Here is a 20529-nt window from a genome sequence, read left to right on the forward strand (position 1 = left end):
TGGGCTGGAATTCAATCTAGTCTTATTTCAGGATGCAGGGGCCTTAAATGAGGAAGATGTCTTAAGAGACAATGCTTACTCTGTTTAAGATGTGTCTCCACTTCCCCTCTGGCCAGCAGATGCACAGAATCAAATCTCATCATAACCTGGCTGGGGAAGTGCTGAGACTGCTAAGGCAGGAGAAAGATTATTTGCCAGAGAACCAATAGGCCCTGGTAAGATGTACTGTCAGGAAATGGGAGGGTATGCCTGGGAGTGGATCCTGAGAGGGCTGTGTATTAGTTTCCTTTTGCTGTTGAAACAAATTACCACAAATGCAGTGGCTTAAAACAAAACAAATTTATTCTCTTACAATTCCAGAGGTCAAAAGTCTGAAATCAGTTTCACTGGGCTAATGTCAAGGTGTCAGGAGGGCTAGTTCATCTGGAGTCTTTAAGGAGAGAATCATTGTCCTTGCCTGTATTTTTTTTATTGTGAACTTTAACATATATATAGATATAGATATAGATATAACAGTGATAACTTTAAAGTATGATTTCACAAGTAGTTACAGAGCAAATTTCAAAGAATGTCAGAGGTCTGCATGTTTTTTAAAATATTTCTTATTGTATATATATTTTTTAATTAGAAAACAATCATTCATAAAATATAGGATTCCCATACACCACCCCAACACCAACACCTTGCATTTGTGTGGACTGTCTGCTACAATTGATGATAGCTCTTTTTAATAAGTGTATTATTTTTAAAAAACACTAGTTACCTCTGTTACAACTGATGAAAGATTATTAAAATAGTACTATTAATTGTCCATAGTTTAAATTACGTGAATTTTTTCCCATATACTATATTATTAACACCTTGTATTAGTGCTGTACATTTGTTATAATTCAAGAAAGAGCATCCTTATATTGTACTATTAACTAGGGTTCATCATTTATCCTTCACTGTGTTATACAGTCCTATGCCTTATCTTTTAATTTTTTTTATAATTCAACTTATGGAAGTAAATTTAATGACTGAAACAAAATGGGGTCAATTAGGAAAAATTATATATAGGAGATGCCTTTCACAGAATCATATATTCTTTTCAGGTGGACTATTTTCACAGGTTTTTAAATAAGTGGTTATTCTTCAGTCTTCTGAATTAAAACTGTTCAGGTGGCCATAAAGTCTGGAAAAGCAGAACAAATATATAACAAATAGTTTACCGATAATACATGCTATGCTCAATGTGTTGTTATTCACTAACTATTCAAACTTCAATAAGTTGTGCAAAATTGCAATAAACAATGTGTATTAAAGCAGCATTTTCATCAATCCTTGTATGTACATCTTCAATGCATTGTCTTAGATCTGTGTCTCCAATTTTCACTGAATAAACTTGAGCCTTTACCTTACCTGAGAAGAATTGATCAAAGGAGTTCAATCTATTAAAAAATGTATATTGTGTATGTTTCCATACTTTGTGACCACTTGTATTTTATTTTTTGTAAGATCCACCTATTATAAATCTTATAAACATTTTTGCCATTTGTCTATACCAAGAAAAAAATGGATACCAACTGTCCAGGTTTGGATGTATTATTGTCCCCCCAAAATGCCATTATCTTTGATGTAGTCTAGTGTCGGCAGGAAACTATTGGTGTTGATTGGGTTGGAGACTTTTGATTGGATGTTTCCATGGAGATGTGATCACTCAACTGTGGGCAAGATCTTTCATTGGATAATTTCCATGGAGGTGTGGCCCTGCCCTTTCAGCATGGGCCTTGATTAGTTCACTGGAGCTTTATAAAAGCTCAGACAGAAGAAGTGAGCTTGCTAACGCCAAGAGGGACACTTGGAAGAATGCACAGAAGCTGAGAGAGGAGCTGCAGATGAGAGACAGTTTGAAGACAGCCGTTGAAAGCAGACTCTTGCTCTGGAGAAGCTAAAAGAGGACAAACACCCCAAGAGCAACTGAGAGTGACATTTTTGAGGAACTGCAGCCTAGAGAGGAATGTCCTGGGAGAAAGCCATTTTGAAATCAGAACTTTGGAGCAGATGCCAGCCACGTGCCTTCCCAGCTAACAGAGGTTTTCCAGACACCATTGGCCATCCTCCAGTGAAGGTACCCAATTGCTGATGTGTTACCTTGGACACTTTATGGCCTTAAGACTGTAACTGTGTAACGAAATAAACCCCCTTTATAAAAGACAATCCATCTCTGGTGTTTTGCATTCTGGCAGCATTAGCAAACTAGAACACCAATCATGAGAAAATGGAGGAAATAGTAACAAAAATGTATCTTCTGGGTTTTCAAATAATTCTATTCCAAAACATTTTGCTGAAAATGAAGTGATTTTTAATCTATAGATAAAAGACTTTCTGAATGATATTGAGGACATACTACAAATTTGGTTTTAAAATAGACTTAAATTTAAAACAAGTCTTACAATAATTTCAATAAATCAGACACTTAAGACACAATGTGGAGGTACAAAAGTTATGTGATGACTCCTTAATGCTCTAAGGGGATTAAGATCTTTTTCAAATATAGAAAGAAATGAAGTCTTTATACAATGTTAACCCTAACATCTGTTCCCCTATATAGACTACATTATTATTGTCAGTTTCATATACTTTTACTTTATAAAGAACTCCCACAGGAAGACATTTCTGAAGGTTTTCCCAGATATAAACATCCACATTTTCTGTCATGCTTGCATCATCAGTGAAGTAAGGCACTTCCAGATCCAGGTTCTTGAGATGAAGGGGCTTCATAATTGCCTCCTCCATATACTCCTGATTCGTAACCATCCCTGTAACAAGATCAAACTCTCCATGTACTGTCACTGCAACTCTGTGCTTGTGCCCATGGCCATTTGGATTGTTGCCTCTCCCAAACAGTTTCAAGTTTTCTTCATTACTCAGAGATTTGCTGTGGAGCCTGTGGCTTGCACTGAAGGAGACAAGGCGGGAAACCCATCATGTGGCGACTACAGCCTGAGCCTGCCCTGCTCATGGTCTCGGCTGGCTCCTCCTCCCTGGGCACTCGGCGGGCACTCGGTGAGGGGCTGGAGGGAACCTATCTTATAATTTTTATTCTATAACATATACATCCTAAAGTCTACTCTTTAACCACATTCACCTATATAATTCAGTGCTATTAACCACATTCAATAATGTGCTACCATCACCATCATCCATTTCCAAACCTTTAAAATCAACCTAAATAGAAAGTCTGTACACTTTAAGCATCAACTCTCCATTCTCTAAACCCAATCTATCCCTGGTAATCTATATTCTAGATCCTAACTCTGTGAGTTTGCTAATTATAATTATTTCATATCAGTGAGATGATACAATAATTGTCCTTTTGTGTCTGGCTTATTTCACTCAGCATAATGACCCCAAGGTTCAGCCTATTGTTGCATGCATCAGGACGTCATTTCTTTCTACAGCTGAATGATACTCTATTGTACATATATACCACGTTTTATCCATTCATCTATTGCTGGACTTTTGGGTTGCTTCCATATTTTGGCAATTGTGAATAATGCTGCTATGAACATTGGTGTGCAAATATTTATTTGACTCCCAGCTTTCAATTCATCTGAGTATCCATGTTGTAGTAGGATTGCCAGATCATATTGGAATTCTAAACTTAGCTTCCTGAGGAATTACCAATCTGTCTTCCACAGTGACTGCAGTAAATGAGTGTTCCTATTTCTTCAGTGTCTCCATCACTTGTGGTTTTCTGTTTTTTTGATAGGAGCCATTCTAGTGGGTGTGAAATGATACCTCATTGTAGTTTTGATTTGCATTTTCCTACTAGCTAATGATGTTGAGCATCTATTCATGTACTTTTTAGCCATTTGTATATCCTCTTTGGAGAAATGTCTATTCAAGGCTTTTGGCCATTTTTTAAATTGGTTGTCTGTATTTTTATTGTTGAGTTGTAGGATTTCTTTATACATTCTGGATATTAAACCCTTATCAGATGTGGTTTCCAAATATTTTCTCCCATTGAATAGGTTGTCTTTGTCTTTGTCTTCAGTGACAAAGTTCTTTGATACACAAAAGTTTTTAACTTTGAAGTCCCATGTATCAATGTTTTCTTTCATTGCTTGTACATTGGGTGTAATGTCTAAGCAAACATTACCTAACACAAGATCCTGACCATGCTTCTTTACATTTCCTTTGAAGACTTTTGGAGTTCTGATTCTTATATTTAGGTTTTTGATCCATTTTGAGTTAATTTTTGTGTACAGTGTGAGATAGGGGTCCCCTTCTTTTGCATATGGATATTCAGTTCTCCCAGCACCATTGTTGAAGAGACTATTCTGTCCAAGGTGACTAGACTTGGCAGCCTTGTCCAATATCAACTGGCCATGGATGTCAGGGTCTATCTCTGAACTCTCAATTCTATTCTATTGGTCAATATATCTATCCTTATGCCACTACCATGTTTCAACCACTGTAGCTTTGTAACATACTTTAAACTCAGGAGGTATGAGTCCTCCAGCTTCATTCTTATTTTCAAGATGTGTTTGGGTATTCATGGCCCCTTACCTTCCAAATAAATTTAATAATTGGCTTTTCCATTTCTGCAAAATAGGCTGTTGGAATATTGATTGGGATTGCATTGAATTTGTAAATCATTTTGGACAGAATCAACATCTTAAACAATATTTAGTCTTCCAATCCATGAACATGGAATATCCTTCCATCTGCTTAGGTCTTCTTTGATTTCTTTTAGCAATGTTTTAGAGTTTTCTGCATACAAGTCCTTTACATCCTTGGTAAAATTTATTCCTATCTATTTGATTCTTCTGGCTGCTATTGTAAATGGAATTTTTTTCTTGATGTCCTCCTCAGATTGCTCATTACTAGTGTATAGAAACATGAGTAATTTTTAGTGTGTTGATCTAGTACCCCCTACCCCATTTGCTGAATTCATTTATTAGCTCTAATAGCCTTGTTGTAGATACTTTGGGAATTTCTAGATATAGGATCATGTCATCTGCAAATAGGGAAAGTTTTACTTCTTCCTTTCTGATTTGGATGACTTTTATTTATTTTTCTTGCCTAACTGCTCTGGCTAGAACTTCCAGTATAATGTTGAACAACAGTGGTGACAGTGGGCATCCTTGCTCGTTCCAGATCTTAGACGGAAAGCTTTCAGTCTTTCACCACCGAGTGTGATGTTAGCTGTGGGTTTTTCATCTCTGCCCTTTATCACGTTGAGGAATTTTCCTTCTATTCCTATCTTTTGAAGTGTTTTTATTAAGAAAGGATGCTGGATTTTGTCAAGTGCCTTTTCTGTGTGAATGGAGATGACTGTGTGGCTTTTTTCCCCTTCATTTTGCTAATGTGGTATAGTTCATTAATTGATTTTCTTATGTTGAACCACCCTTGCATACCTGGGATAAAAATGCACTTGATTATGGTGTGAAATTTTTTTAATCTGCTGTTGGATTCTATTTGCAAGTATTTTGTTGAGGTCTTTTGCATCTATATTCATTAGATAAATTGATTTGTAATTTTCTTTTCATGTGGTATCTTTATCTGGCTTTTGGATTAGGATGATGTTGTCCTCATAGAATGAGATAGGTAATTTCCTCTCATTTTTCTGGAAATATTTGAGCAAGATTGCTATTATTTCTTCTTGGAATAATTGGTAGAATTCATCTGTAAGCCATCTGGTCCTGGGCTTTTTTGTCTTGGGAGGTTTTTGATGACTGACTGAATCTCTTAACTTACAATTGGTCTGTTGAGGTCTTTTATTTCTCCTAGAGTTCTGTGTGGTTTTTTGTGTTTCTAGGAATTTGTCCATTTCATCATGGTTGTCTAATTTGTTGGCATACAGCTGTTCATAGTATCCATTTACAATCCTTTTTATTTCTGTGTGGTCAGTAGTAATGTCCCCTCTCTCATTTCTGATTTATTTATTTGATTCTTCTCTCTTTTTTTCTTTGTCAGTCTCACTAAGGGTTTGTCAATTTTACTGATCTTTTCAAAGAACCACTTTTGGTTTTGTTAATTCTCTATTGATTTTAATTCTCAATTTCATTGATTTCTGCTCTTTTATTTCTTTTCTTCTACTTGCTTTGGGATAACTTTTCTGTTCTTTTTCTAGTTCTTCCAGGTGTTCGGTTAAGTCTTTGATTTTAGCTCTTTCTTCTTTTTTAAAGTAGGTGTTTAGGGTTATACATTTTCCTCTCAGCACTGCCTTTGCTGCATGCCATAAATTTTGATATGTTGCATTCTCATTTTTATTCATCTCAAGATATTTACTGATTTCCCTTGCAATTTCTTTTTTGACCCACTGATTATTTAAGAGTCTGTTAATTCACTTTCATAGATTTGAGAATTTTCCAGTTCTCAGCCAGTTATTGATTTCCAGCTTCATTTTATTATGGTCAGATAAGAAGCTTTGTATAATTTCAAACTTGTTAATTTTATTGAGACTTGTTTTCTGACTCAGAATGTGGTCTATCCTGGAGAATGGTCCATGTGCACTTGAGAAGAATGTATATCCTGCTGTACTGGGGTGCAATGTTCTGTGTAAGTCTGTTACGTCTAGTTCATGTGATATTATTCAATATTCATTTTCCTTATTGATCTTCTGTCTGAATGTTCTATCTATTGATGAGAATGGTGTATTGAAGTCTCTGACTATTATTTGTAGAGGTGTCTATTTCTCCCTTCAGATTTGTCAGTGTTCACCTCATGTATTTTGGGGCATTTTGGTTTGGTGCATAAATATTGATGATTGTTATTTCTTCTATGTGGATTGCCCTTTTCATTAATATATTGTGTCCTTCTTTGTCTCTTATAACATCTTTTGACTTTAAGTCTATTTTGTCTGATATTAGTACTGGTACCCAAGCTCTTTTTTTTTTTTTTAATTACTATTTGCATGGAATAACTTTCTAACCTTTCATTTTCAAATTTCAACCTATTTGTTGGCTCTAAGGTGGATCTCCTATAAACAAATCTAGTTGGATCAGGCTTTTTTATCATTCTGTCAATCTGTGTCTTTTCATTGCATAGTTTAATCAGTTAATATTCAGTGTGGTTATTGTAAAGGTAGTACTTACTTCAGCCATTTTGTCCTTTGATTTTTATATGGCATGTCTTTTTATTTTTGCCTGTGTTTTCCTTTATTGCAACCTTATTGTCCTGGTTTGACTCTGTTATGTACCCCATAAAGACTATGTTTTTTTAATCCACTCTTGTGGGGTCAGACCTACTGTGGGTGGATCTTTTGATTAGGTTGTTTCCATGGAGATGTGATCCACCCAATTGTGGGTGGGATCTTTTGATTAGATTATTTCCATGGAGAGGTGACCCTGCCTATTCAAGGTGGGTCTTAATTAGTTTACTGGAGTCCTTAAGAGAGCTCAGGAGGAGATAGAGTGCTCAGAGTCAACACAGACTGAGACACTTAGAGTGAAAATGTCCAGAGACATTTTGGAGACAGCCGCTGAAACCACAACCAGGAGAGAAGCTAAGAGATGAAATCCAGAGTTTGCTCTGGAGAAGTTAAGAGAGGATCCCCAGATGTTTAGAGAGAAATGCCCTGGGGGGAACAAGCAAGGATGCACAAGAGCTGAAAGATAGAAGCTAAGAGACACAGAAGCCCAGGGACATTTTGTAGAGAAGAGCCAGCAGACATCGCCAGGTGCTTTCCCATGTGACAGAGGAACCCCAGATGTCATCAGCCTTTCTTCAAAGTCAAGATATCTTTCTCTAGATGTCTTAATTTGGATATTTTCATGGCTGTAGAACTGTAAATTTGTGAATAAACCCTCATTGTGAAAGCCAATCCTTTTCTGGTATTTTGCATTCTGGCAGCTCTAGCAAACCAGAACATTCCTGTAGTGTATTGTTGATCTTTTGTTATGTATCTGACTGATGCCATTCTCATTTTTGTCTCTGCATATTTTTTGTTACTTACTTTGTGGTACTCTGGGGTTTATCTTACATAGCCTACATCCCTACTACTTATTAGTAATAGTAGTAAATAAACCTATCTTTAAAAGATACCAACTTACCTTCTATAGCATACATGTTCTCTGCTCCCATATCATCTGTTTCCTCTCTTTATGTTGCTTATGTCCCACTTTACCACTTTATATTTTGCATGACCTTCATCAGGAAATAAGCCTTTTTCTGGTTCAATTGTATTCTGATTCTTATATTAATTAAAGAGTACAGTTGTACATTGAGTACACAGTACAACTGGGTTTTACATTTGCCCTTTTAGTTACCCATACTGATTACCTTCATTTCTTCACATTACTCCAAGCCAGTCTCTCCTGTCTTTTCCTTTCAACCTGCCAAACTCCATTTCATAATTCTTGCAAGGCAGGTCTTTTGTTGATGAAGCCTCTAAGCTTCTGTTTATCTGTGAATATTTGAAACTCTCCCTCATTTTTGAAGAACAGTTTTGCTTGACAAAGAATTTGGAGCTGCCATTTTTCTCTTGCAGCAAATTAAATTTATCATGCCATGGTCTTCTTGCCTCCATAGTTTCTGATAAGAAATCAGCACTTAGTCTTATTGAAGATTTATTGTATGTGATGAATCACTTTTCTCTTGCTGCTTTCAGAATTCTCTTTTTATCTTTGGTGTTTAACTTCCTGATTAGAATGTGTCTCAGAGTAGGTCTATTAGGATTTATTTGGTTTGGAGTAAACTTTACTTCTTGGACACGTACATTTATGTCTTTCATAAGAATTAGGAATTTGGGGCCATTATTTCCTCAAATATTCTTTCTTCCCATTTTCCCTTCTTTTTTCCTTCTGGGACACCCATGATGCATATATTTGTGTGCTTCATGCTATCACTCAAATCTCTGGGACACTGCTCAATTTTTGTATTCTTTTTTCTACCTGTTCTTCTAAATATATGATTTTGATTGTCCTGTCTTCTAGTTCACTGATTTTTTTTCCTGCCAGTTCAAATCTGCTATTGTATGCCTCTAGTGTATTTTCAATCTTTACTATTGTGCCTATCATACCCATAATTTCTATTATACATTTTTTATACTTTCAAATTCTTCTTTATGCTCACACATTGTGTCCTTAATATCTTTTCTCTCTATTCATATTTTCCTTTATCTCTTAATTGATTTAGGAGACTTGGTTAAACTTCTTTGATTAGTTGTCCAAATTCTGTATCTCCTCTGAAGTTTTATTTTGTTCCCTTGACTGAGCCATATGTTCCTGTTACTTAGTATGGCTTGCAAGTTTTTGCCAATATCTAGGAATTTGATTATCTTGGTGAGTTTACTCTGAAGCATTGTTTCTTCCTCTTGTCTAGGATTTTATTGTTGATTGGTTTTCTGTTAAAGCTCTTCTTTGACAGTTGGTCTAACTTATTCTAGACCCTTAGAATAGCCCATTTTGTTCAGATTTTCTCAGCTCTTCTTTTCTGATTCTTGCCTTAGATATGCAGTACAATTTTTAAGACTGCACTTCTTGTGCAACTGTTTCATCTCCAGGAGAATGCTTCCTTTCCTCTGTTCCTTCTCTAGGAATCTTGATCACTTTTGTTTGTTTCTGTGCAGAATTTTCTCCCCAGCTCCTATGATTTGTTTAAATTTTCTCTGTCACTCAGTGACCCATTTTCCTTACACTTTTCAGTTCTGGGACTCCCCTGTCTTAGAGCAGTTCATTTAAACACTTCAATTTCTTCCCTGTTAGGGTAACCCAACTTAGGGACCCAGATAGGGTCAATCCAGAATGCTGGGTAACTCCAGAAAAGCCTGTTTTGCATTTAGATTGAATGAGCACATCACTTGCCAGCCTTTCTACCACAGTCTCTCTCTCTTTCTGTTTTCCTCTGGAAGCACTTTTGTATGCAGCACTACTCAGTAGCTTGTGTCCTCCCTGGATCTCAGCAGGATTAGGCCTCTGTGCCTGGCTATGCATGTGGTTCTGACATGCATATCTGTGAGTGGCTCTATAGTCTGTCTCCTTGGTGGGAGGGACCTGGGCCATTGCCTCTGAGCAACTCCCAAGGTGCATGGGACTAAGTGAAGGGGAAAGAAGTGGACCAGCAGGTTGGGGATGGGAATTTCCTACCTGAAAATTTTCTTTTTCTTTGATTCAGCATTTGTAGAATCCTTCTCCAGTTTCTACCATCCTATGTAGTTCTAAGCAAGTGGGATTTTTCCTTTAATTTGCTGAATCTCTGGGGAGGGTTTTTTCAAGGGATGGTTTACATTGCCATGTTGATGTTGTCAGCCCTGCAGATATTCTTACACTTGTGACACCTTTTTCCATCTTCAAAGTATGTTGCTCCAATCTCTGTTTCTGTCCTTACATCAAGTTTTCTTCTGACTCTGACTCCTCCTGCATCCCTTTTGTAAGGACCCTTGGGATTAAATTGGGTCCACTGGCTAATCCAGGATAATATTCCCATCACAAAATCATGTGTGAAAAGTTCCTTTTGCCATATAAGGTAACATTCACAGGTTCTGGATATTAGGACATGGACATATTTGGGGGACCATTATTTGGCCTAATACAGACTGGATCAAAGGGAATAAAATATAAGGCTGGATAAATGGGAAAATCTGTTGATATAAGGGCACTCTCCAGTGACACATGAATTAATATGTGGGAAGGGCTACAGTAGATGGTTTGAATATTGTGTTGGCATAGGTTGTGGAAGCTTTAAAACTTATGGCCCACCTTAAAATAAGAGTTGCCAGAATGTCCATGATAGTCTATTGAGGAAAGAATCAAAAGGCACAGAGAAAGAGGATTGCAAGGATGAGTCTCCTATATTAGATCAGTGAACCCCAGGCTGAGCATGTTCCTTGAGACAGCCCACTGGACACTATTTACCTAGGTGATAATAAACATGCTGGGGAGGATGGCACCAGCATCATTAAAAGGTCTGGTCATAAATGGAATCCTGGTACAAGTTTGTCTCAAAGTGAATATATGGAATACGTAGGCCACCAGTAGACATTCTCCTGATTCCTGACTACATAATTGGAATGGGCCTACTTAGCAGTTGGCAAAAAGTTCACATTGGTTGCTTGATATGTAAGTTCTTTCCTACACAAAAATATGGCATAGTAGCATGCACACACTTTAACATAGGCCTTGCTTTTGTTAATTTGTTATCATATCTTGAAGAACTTTCAATATTGGTATGCAGATAGCTTTCACATTATTTTAACAGCTGCACAGTATTTCATCGGATGAATACACAAAGTCCATTTAGTCATCTATTGATGGACACCTTGTTTTCCCATCTTTTGCTATTAAAAAATTTTTCAGTAGATAATTTTGATAATACATTTTATACATATGTAGATCTATGTAGGATGAACTCCTAGAATTAAGATTGCTGGGTCAATGGGTTGTATGTTTATAGCTCAAAGGCCCTCATTGACTAGGCATCAAAATATCCAGTACACTAAATCCTTATTTTGTATATCTATATTATAAACTTTGTCTCATATATAAAAACTTCATTACAATTAGCCATGTTGTATATCTATTAGCATTCCCTTTCCCCATTAACACTCATATATTTTGGAATGATACTGTATTGCTTATATTGCATAATGCTTATACAGGCTTTCTAAGGAACTATAGTGTCTGGTTTTCAAAACTAAAACCACAGAATATGAAATTTGGTGTTAATAATACATATTCTAGGGAAAAGTTACTCTGTACAGTGACTTTTTGAATTAACAGTATTTTGATACCTTTGTTTGCATAAAAATATCACTCACCCTGGCTGCTCACTTACCAGAGCACCTGTGCTGAGCAGAGTGACAAGGCCAATGAAACACTTAAACCAACTGTTTTCTACTATCTTGCAGCAGGTTTTTCTTATGTTCTGCCAAATTTTTCCTTTCTTGGATTCTCTATTAATTTGACCAGTTGAAGACCTCTGTCCATAATCTGTAAAGAATATTAGAAAACTCAGGAACAAGTAAACATATAAAACTTTCCATCATATACTTTAGCAATTATTCCTTTACAGAGTCTAACATAGGTGGTCTCTGATTTACCAACACTTGATTTTTACTCCTTCTGTAGTGACCATTGAAATCAATGAGGAAGCAAAGAAACAAGCACACTTAACACACTTAACCTGTTTTGTTTTTTGTTTTTTGTTTTTGTTTTTTTTTCCAGAAGAGGAGGAAAGAAGTTATTAAATGCTGGAACAATTTAGAAGTGATGCCCCTTATCCACTGGAATGAAGAAGGAGAACAGAAATATGCCCCATGCCTACAAAATACTCATACACACACATATCCCATCTTCTGAATGTTCTATTTTGGTGTATACCTGAACATTCAGTTGACATGACAAGCATTCCCATTTCAAAACACAAATACTTGGAGAGAACCTAAGATGGCAGCTAGGTGAGATGGCAAAAAAACACCTCCGTGAAAAATAGTAGATAAAAACCAGAAAGTGACCCAGAACACCAGTTCCAGCGATGCACCAGCTGGACAAGGTCTGCTAAAACCACAGGGACCATGCACTTGGTGAAACCGGGAGTCTGTATTCTGAAACGAGTGAGTAAGCTGGCTGAAAGTCCTGCGGCCACGCTGTGGTATGGGGAAACTGGGGGTTGGCGTTTGGAGACAGACTAGTTCTTTTTTTAAAAAAAAGAAAACCAGGAGCTGCTGCAGTTATGACAGTGAGAACCATGCAGTGAAGCATGGCAGGAGCAGGCTGTGCTAACTTCTCGGTGTCTGGCATGGAGTATAGACCACTGCTGATTCCCTCAGGGCCAGGGGGGCAGAGGGGAGAGCCAAAAGGAGAAAGAAACCACGCTGCTTGCAGCCGGCTCCCCAGTGGGCTGGAGACACTCCTGCCTGGGGCCGGACCCACAGCCTACAGCTGCGCCAGGAAACCCAGTGTGATGGGGAGTGTATCCCACAGCAATGCGCATATACCACAATATTGTCTGTGGACAGTGGCCTTGGGTGCACACACAGCTAGTTGTCCCGGAGCTGGGAAGGAGGAACTGTGCAAAAGGGGGGGGGTTTGAGATGCCCCATTCAGCCATCTTTGCATCAGTCTGGGAGCACCCCTGCAAGGCCTGGCAGCCCGGGGCTTCCCTTGAGGGATGGCATGCACTTGTGACGTAGCATAGCCTTCCCTCAGCAGAGGTCCTGGAAGATCACAGCTGAGAAGGGGGGCCTGCTCGGAAATCCCAGGGATCCTGTGTCAATGCTGGAGACTTGTGGGTCAGCGGCAGAGACAATCTAGGGCAAAACTGAAATGAAGGCTTAGACTCTTGCAACAGCCTTGAATCTCCGGGAACAAATGGGAGGTTTGATTATTAAAGCTGCCCTGCCTCCCTAACCACCCAGACACACACCCCACATTCAAGGAGGACAGCACCAAAAACACACCCAAACTGAGTGCACCAATTGAATCCAACAAGAATCATTTCCCCACACACCACAAAGACAAAGTTGAGGAGAAATGACTTGAGGGGAATAGGTGACTTGCAGACACCATCTGCTGGTTAGTTAGAGAAAGTGTACGCCACCAAGTTGTAGATCTGAAAAATTAGACTGGTATTTTTTATAACTTGAAAGAACCCTATCAAGCAAAGCAAATGCCAAGAGGCCAAAAACAACAGAAAATCTTAAAGCATATGATAAAACCAGATGAGATGGAGAACCCAATCCCAAACACCCAAATCAAAATATCAGAAGAGACACAGTACTTGGCGCAATTAATAAAAGAACTACAATCAAAGAATGAAAGCATGGCACAGGATAAAAAGGACATGAAGAAGAACATGGCACGGGATATAAAGGACATAAAGAAGACCCTAGAAGAGCATAAAGAAGAAATTGCAAGAGTAAATAAAAAAATAGAAGATCTTATGGAAATAAAAGAAACTGTTGGCCAAATTAAAAAGACTCTGGATACTCATAATACAAGATTAGAGGAAGTTGAACAATGACTCAGTGTCCTAGAGGACCACAGAACAGAAAATGAAAGAACAAAAGAAAGAATGGAGAAAAAAATCGAAAAAAATCGAAATGGATCTCAGGGATATGATAGATAAAATAAAACGTCCAAATTTAAGACTCATTGGTGTCCCAGAAGGGGAAGAGAAGGGTAAAGGTCTAGAAAGAGTATTCAAAGAAACTGTTGGGGAAAACTTCCCAAACCTTCTACACAATATAAATACACAAAGCATAAATGCCCAGTGAACTCCAAATAGAATAAATCCAAATAAACCCAGTTCAAGACATATTCTGATCAGACTCTCAAATACTGAAGAGAAGGAGCAAGTTCTGAAAGCAGCAAGAGAAAAGCAATTCACCACACACAAAGGAAACCACATAAGACTAAGTAGTGACTACTCAGTGGCCACCATGGAGGTGAGAAGGCAGTGGCATGACATATTTAAAATTCTGAGAGAGAAAAATTTCCAACCAAGAATACTTTATCCAGCAAAACTCTCCTTCAAATTTGAGGGAGAGCTTAAACTTTCCACAGACAAACAGATGCTGAGAGATTTTGCCGATAAAAGACCTGCCCTACTTCAGATACTAAAGGGAGCCCTACCGACAGAGAAACAAAGAAAGGAGAGAGAGATATAGAGAATTTTAACAGACATATATAGAACCTTACATCCCAAATCACCAGGACACACATTTTTCTCTAGTGATCACAGATCTTTCTCTAGAATAGACCATATGCTGGGACATAAAACGAGCCTCAATAAATTAAAGAAAAAAAAAACAACAACAATTGAATATATTCAAAGCACATTCTCTGACCATAATGGAATACAAATAGAAGTCAATAATTTTTGATTTGTAACTTCACTATTTACCTCCTACAGGATATAAAATACATAAACTCTAATGATAAATCAGTGGTTTTGGACTCAATGTAAAATATATAATTTTTGACAAGAACTATATAAAGGTGGGAGAATGCAGGAGTATAGGAACATAGTTTACGTGTCCTATTGCAGTTAAGTTGGTATCAAAGAAAAACAAGATTGTTATGGATTTAAGAGGTTAAATTTAAGCCCCACAGTAAACACAATGAAATTATCAGAGAATATGACCATAGAGATGAAAAGTAGAGTATGGGTTATGAAAGTGGGGGAAGGAGCAATGGGGAGTTAAGAAATGAGTGTAGGGTTGCTGTTTGAGGTGAAGGGAAATTTCTAGTAATGGATGGTGGGAAGGTGATAGCATTACAACGTTCTAAGTGTGATTAATCCCACTAATGGAATGTTAGGGAGGGGCTGGAATGGGAAGATTTAGGTTGTATATATGATTCCACAATTGGGAAAAAAAAAAGTCTAAACAGATGATAATTGAATGCCAAGGATGATCCTGGGTGGGATCTGAGGATGGAGGACAGGAGGCTCAAAGGGACACAGTTGGGACATTGGGACATAAGAAGAAAAAAAAGAAAAAGGAAATACAGAATGTAAGGTCTGTATCAGTGTTGGATTTCTTGAACTTCTTAGCTGCACTTAATGGGATTGCATAAAAGAATGTTCTTGTTCATGGGAATTGTATATGTGAATTATAGTGTTTGTTCAAGAATGTGTGCAGCTTGCTCTCATATGTTCAGAAGACAGAGCAATAGATGATGGATGATAGATAGGGAGGGAGGGAGGGAGGGAGGGAAAGAAAGAAATGGTGGTGTGACAGCATGTTCAAGTTGGTGGATCGGGGTATTGGGGGAGGGGGGTCAGGGTATGCTGGAGTTCTGTGTATGGGGTTTGTATTGTTTTTGCAACTGTTCCTACAACTTTGAATTTATTTCAAAATAAAATTAAAAAAAACACAAATACTTATGAGAGGTGAACAGGCATGATATCAAGTAAGTTTCTTTGATCCCATTTCATAGGTGGCATGAGAATGAAAATTCTGATTAAGCCTATTGAAGGAGCTAACTTGGATTATAGAGCACTTTGCAGGTAGGATATATGTATATGGGGTTGAACTCCACTTTCTGGTCCAAAGGGGTAACATAAGGAAAATCTGGGGTTTGGGGTTTGGGAAGAGAGTGATTAGCATATGGGGAAAAAATGAAAAAATGGAGATGGATGGAGTATATATCCCTTAGCCAAGTTAACTAACTCTTTAAAATTAAAAAATAATTTTAAAAATATCCAATAGTGTTATTTAGATTAAGAAAAATTCAGGAACTTTTTCTCTTACCATTCTTAAGATGCTTTGGCTTTTCATGTTCATGGACCATTTCTTCTTCTTCAGAGATTGCAATATCAACTGTACTGCATTCTGATGAACTGGATTGTTTTACTTTCTAAAAAGCAAAGTCTCATCAAAAAATGTGCAATGAAAGTTTCATTTACTCATTGTAATTAAAGTTTATTTCAATTTCAGAAGAAAACTGATATGCAGAAAAAATGATTAGCCTTAAAAGATTAGGATAATCTCATAATTGACATTAAAATGCACATATATTGGTGTGAGCTGAAGTTTTAAAAATTATTTTAAAATAACTTAAAATATTTTTAGATTAAAATTAATATTCAGTTATTAACGTTGTCACACTAAAAGACATATATGCTACCTCCAATTTATGAAAAGATTTGGGCTCCAAAGCTTCCTTGAAGTTATTCACAAGGTTCTCATTTATGCCATTTCACTTTAGATGAAGCAGCATAAAAATAAATCACTCCTTAATGTAAAAGATGGGTAGACAATGGTGCACTTAGTTTCTATTCTAAAATCCACCAGACTTTTTTTTATAGGTCATCATAGGATGGAACTGATATGAGGTTATCCTGAAGTGAAATGAGGGAATGGCACAAGGAATAGGGCCAAGGATAGAGCTGGGAAAGTGGTGTGAGTGCTATGGAAGGGGATGATTACAGAGATTGACTCCCTCTCCCTTCTTTCCACTCTGCTCTTTATTGAAGTTCAAGACTGGCAAGGACAAGCTGATCACTGCTTTGTACATGTGATAATAATGCAAATGACACACTTTGTTTTCCTTGTAATGATTCTCTCAGAATGCTTTATTTAAAATGAATATACTACATGTCAACATTTGTAATCACCAACATCTAAAGTTAATAGTATATAATTAATAATTTATAATTAAAAAGTTAAGATATGTCTATTAAAAAATTTGGTAGAATGCCAGTCTTATTTCTTAAGGATTAATGAAAGATCTAGGTAGAGTAAATAAAAAGGAAAAATAGAAATATATCTATCTCTTGCTCTAATGGACAATGTGTCAAGGAAATATAATTAAGAACTTTGCTTTAGCTTTACATGGTGAACTGTCAGTAAGGCATTATGGTACTCAATAAAAAAATATACAGTAGAATATTACTCTTATATAAAGAGATATTTTAATTATATCTAGGCTGTTTATATTTTGTTTATTTCTGATGAAATAAAGGCTGTGGAAATGCATTGCTTTGGGTGTAGAAAATGAGTAAATGAACATTACATAATGTTTGGATACCAAAGAAATAAGGGTGTGTATCTCTGGACTATTGTATTCATGTGATTTTTATGGTTTATCTTTGACTTTTTGGAATCAACATCCTAGAGATTTACAGAATACATAATCCAGAAAGCACTTGACTAATTAAATGAAATGCAAAACTAGAGGTGTAAATAAATGAATAAATCTGTGAGTAGATAACCAATCTAAAACACCTGATAATTATGCAGATAAATGACAACTTCTGAAGTCTCAACATTTACAGTTATATTAAGTTTTCTATTTCCTGTATATTCTCATATCCCAAACTTTCTAATCAGATTGTCAAACAGCTTTCCTGAACATCATAACATTATGTGCTGTGATAAATAGCAATTTTACCCAGAAATAGATAGTAGTCAAACTCTTAAGTGAAGATACAGATATGTGCTGGATAAGAATATTTTCCCCTTGTTTTCTAGTAATGGTATTGATTAAAGGAAAATGTATTTGACAATTGTGGGCATACGAAGGAGTAAAAATGCTTCTCTAGCTAAAACTAAAATTCTCACAGCAGGAGCTGGGAGGACTTTGAATAACTGAAACTCAACTACTGCTAGAAGGCAGATTTGAGCTGCTAATCCAGAGTGGGCACCAGCCAGGCCAGAAGAGGCCTGGGAGACAAGATGGTGTGAGACCTTGCAGCCAGGAAAGATGTTCCCTGAGCCTCTCCAGTGCTTGGGAGTGATCTGAAATGATTTACCTGCAAGTTCCAATGAAAGGAGGCCACAGGGCATATCTGATCTCTATAGATTGTAGCTTTCTGTTAAATTATACCTCTTTCTAAGACATTATGCTGCTCGTGATGGAAACCATAAGACCATCTCCAGTAGGCCGTGCTTTTTAGAAACTAAGGGACTACAACATCTACCCTTCTTTGAATGTGAACCTACTTTTTTTTTTTGCCAGGGGTTTATAAAGCTGCAAACTGTACACAGGTCAAACCAGTGGCTTTTCTTTATTCTTTTAGTCCAAATCAACTATATATGTTATATGTTACAGAAACGAACTGACTGGAGTTTTAAAATTTTAGCAAGAAAGAATCTTGGCAGTCTTCTAGACCAACCTTATACTTTAAAGATGATAAAGTCCAGAGAAGTTTATAGTGATTTTTCCAATCATACACAGTGAATGTGGAAAACTTACTGTACTTTTTGTCACATCATACTTCCTGCTTATTAATTTATGTAATAATAATAATTGTATCACCTAATATTTACTAAATGCTTACTGTATACTGGGCATTTTTCTATGCAGTTATTGAACTATTTGACTTAATCTTCACACCCACTCAAGAGGTAGGTACTATTTTTATCTTCATTTACAGATGAGGAAACTGAAGCTCCAGCAGAGTGAGGATTAAATGGGTAATCTAACTGGAACTTCTATACTGATTCACTTATCACTGATGCCATAAACCAAGACTAAGTGATCAGGATATTAAAACATTTTACCTCTTTGCTGCTTCCATCACCTGACTTGCTTTGAATCTCCTTATTATCCAGATTTTCTATATCAGATTCTCCTGAAGCAATTGGGACTGTTTCTGAGACACTAGGACTGGGAATCAGTGATTGGCTCTCATTCTCAGTCATTGCGTTTTTCTCCGTGCCACTGCTTTTCTCCTTATCATTGAGGAAAACTTGGGTGTTGCTCAATTCAGAAAGAGTATGGTCAGAAATATGGTCTTTAATATATGTATCATTTACATTGTTCTTTGTCCCCTTTGGAACATTTTGTTGTTTGCATAGCATTTTTGAAAACACATAGTGTATTCCTTTGTTGATCCTTCTTATTGCAAGCTGGAGATTTTTTGCTTCATCATGCTCTTCAGTTGTTGCAGCCTCATATGAACTAAACGAGACCACCAAAGCCAGAAACAGGTAAAGTATCTAAATGAGGACATGAAAGGAAGTTAAATTTATCTCTTTTTGTTTGTTTTCCTTTATACAATACAAAATTTCCTAAAACCAAGTTAACCTGAGGTTTGAAAACTAATCATAGAGACTTTATAACAAACTCCAGTAGCATTTACAGATCCTGTGCTGGTGGGTTGCCTAGCCAGACCTCATCTTGTGCTCACATCATTCTATCAAATTTGATCTGTTCCTATTCTATAGATGAAAAAGACAAGGCTTACAGATGCCAAATGTCAAAGGTCACACAAGTTTGGAATCAAGTTTGTCTTATTCCAAAGCTTGTTTTCTTTCACTGTTTTCTTTCACTATTTTCTCATGCAAAGGTGAGAAAATGAATTTCTACTCTGGGAGTGGGGTGCTGACTTCACTCAGCCTTATCTAAGGAAGAGATGCTATAATTTTGCAAACCCATAAGGAATGACATAAGGAGAGAGTTATCCATGGTGCCTGAGACATAAAAGCACAGGTGTTATGGTTGGTTATTTGGTTTTCTATTGTGAAAAACTGGTCAAACAAAAATGAGGGGAGTGATGGAAGAATTATTCCTAATACTTGTAAGCCATTTTGAGCCCAAGAATATACTAAATTTTGACTATTACTATCACTGAGAAATATAATTAAGGCATGTTCAATTTCCAGAAAGTTGGATTTTAATCTTGTTTGTAATTTTAGGGTATAGATTGTATTTTTTGTATTCAGGAGATGCTGATTCATATCTATTTCTCTCTTAGACAAAGTAATAATTTGGGCATTTTGCCTATTCTGGCAACTTTCCTCCCACTTTAGAGTCTGACCTTTTGAAGACTTCATCTACTTTATGTTTTACATATTATTTTTAAAGAGAAAAGTTCACATGACGTGTTATGTTTAAGAATATGTATACAAACATATGTAACATTTTTCCTGCCTTTGTTTCTGATTTCTTCACATATTGGGAACTTTGTTTAAAAGTAATTATATTGACTATATGCACAAAATATAAAATAATTAAGCAGATGAAGATCTCCAAACACTCATATGTTAAAACATCTTTACAAACTTTGAATCTGTGTGAAGAGATGAAGCTCTCAAATTCTCTGGTCAATATTCTCTTTTTTATGTACATACACACCTGATATAATAAAAGC

At 36.7% G+C, this 20529-nt stretch overlaps 1 protein-coding gene across 2 annotated transcripts in view; it reads right to left on the minus strand.

Moving 5' to 3' along the window:
* The window catches only part of SCN7A (sodium voltage-gated channel alpha subunit 7), a 95144-nt gene that overhangs the window by 21247 nt on the left and 53368 nt on the right, over nt 1–20529 (minus strand). For both annotated transcript variants that reach the window (XM_037849980.1, XM_037849979.1), the window contains exons 15-17: nt 18938–19375; nt 16184–16289; nt 11764–11918 (exon numbers count right to left, since the gene is read on the minus strand). In XM_037849980.1, coding sequence (XP_037705908.1) covers nt 11764–11918; nt 16184–16289; nt 18938–19375 — 699 coding nt within the window. The remainder of the gene's footprint in view (nt 1–11763; nt 11919–16183; nt 16290–18937; nt 19376–20529) is intronic.

Source organism: Choloepus didactylus, chromosome 9 (assembly GCF_015220235.1).
Source record: "Choloepus didactylus isolate mChoDid1 chromosome 9, mChoDid1.pri, whole genome shotgun sequence".
Lineage (NCBI taxonomy): Eukaryota > Metazoa > Chordata > Mammalia > Pilosa > Megalonychidae > Choloepus > Choloepus didactylus.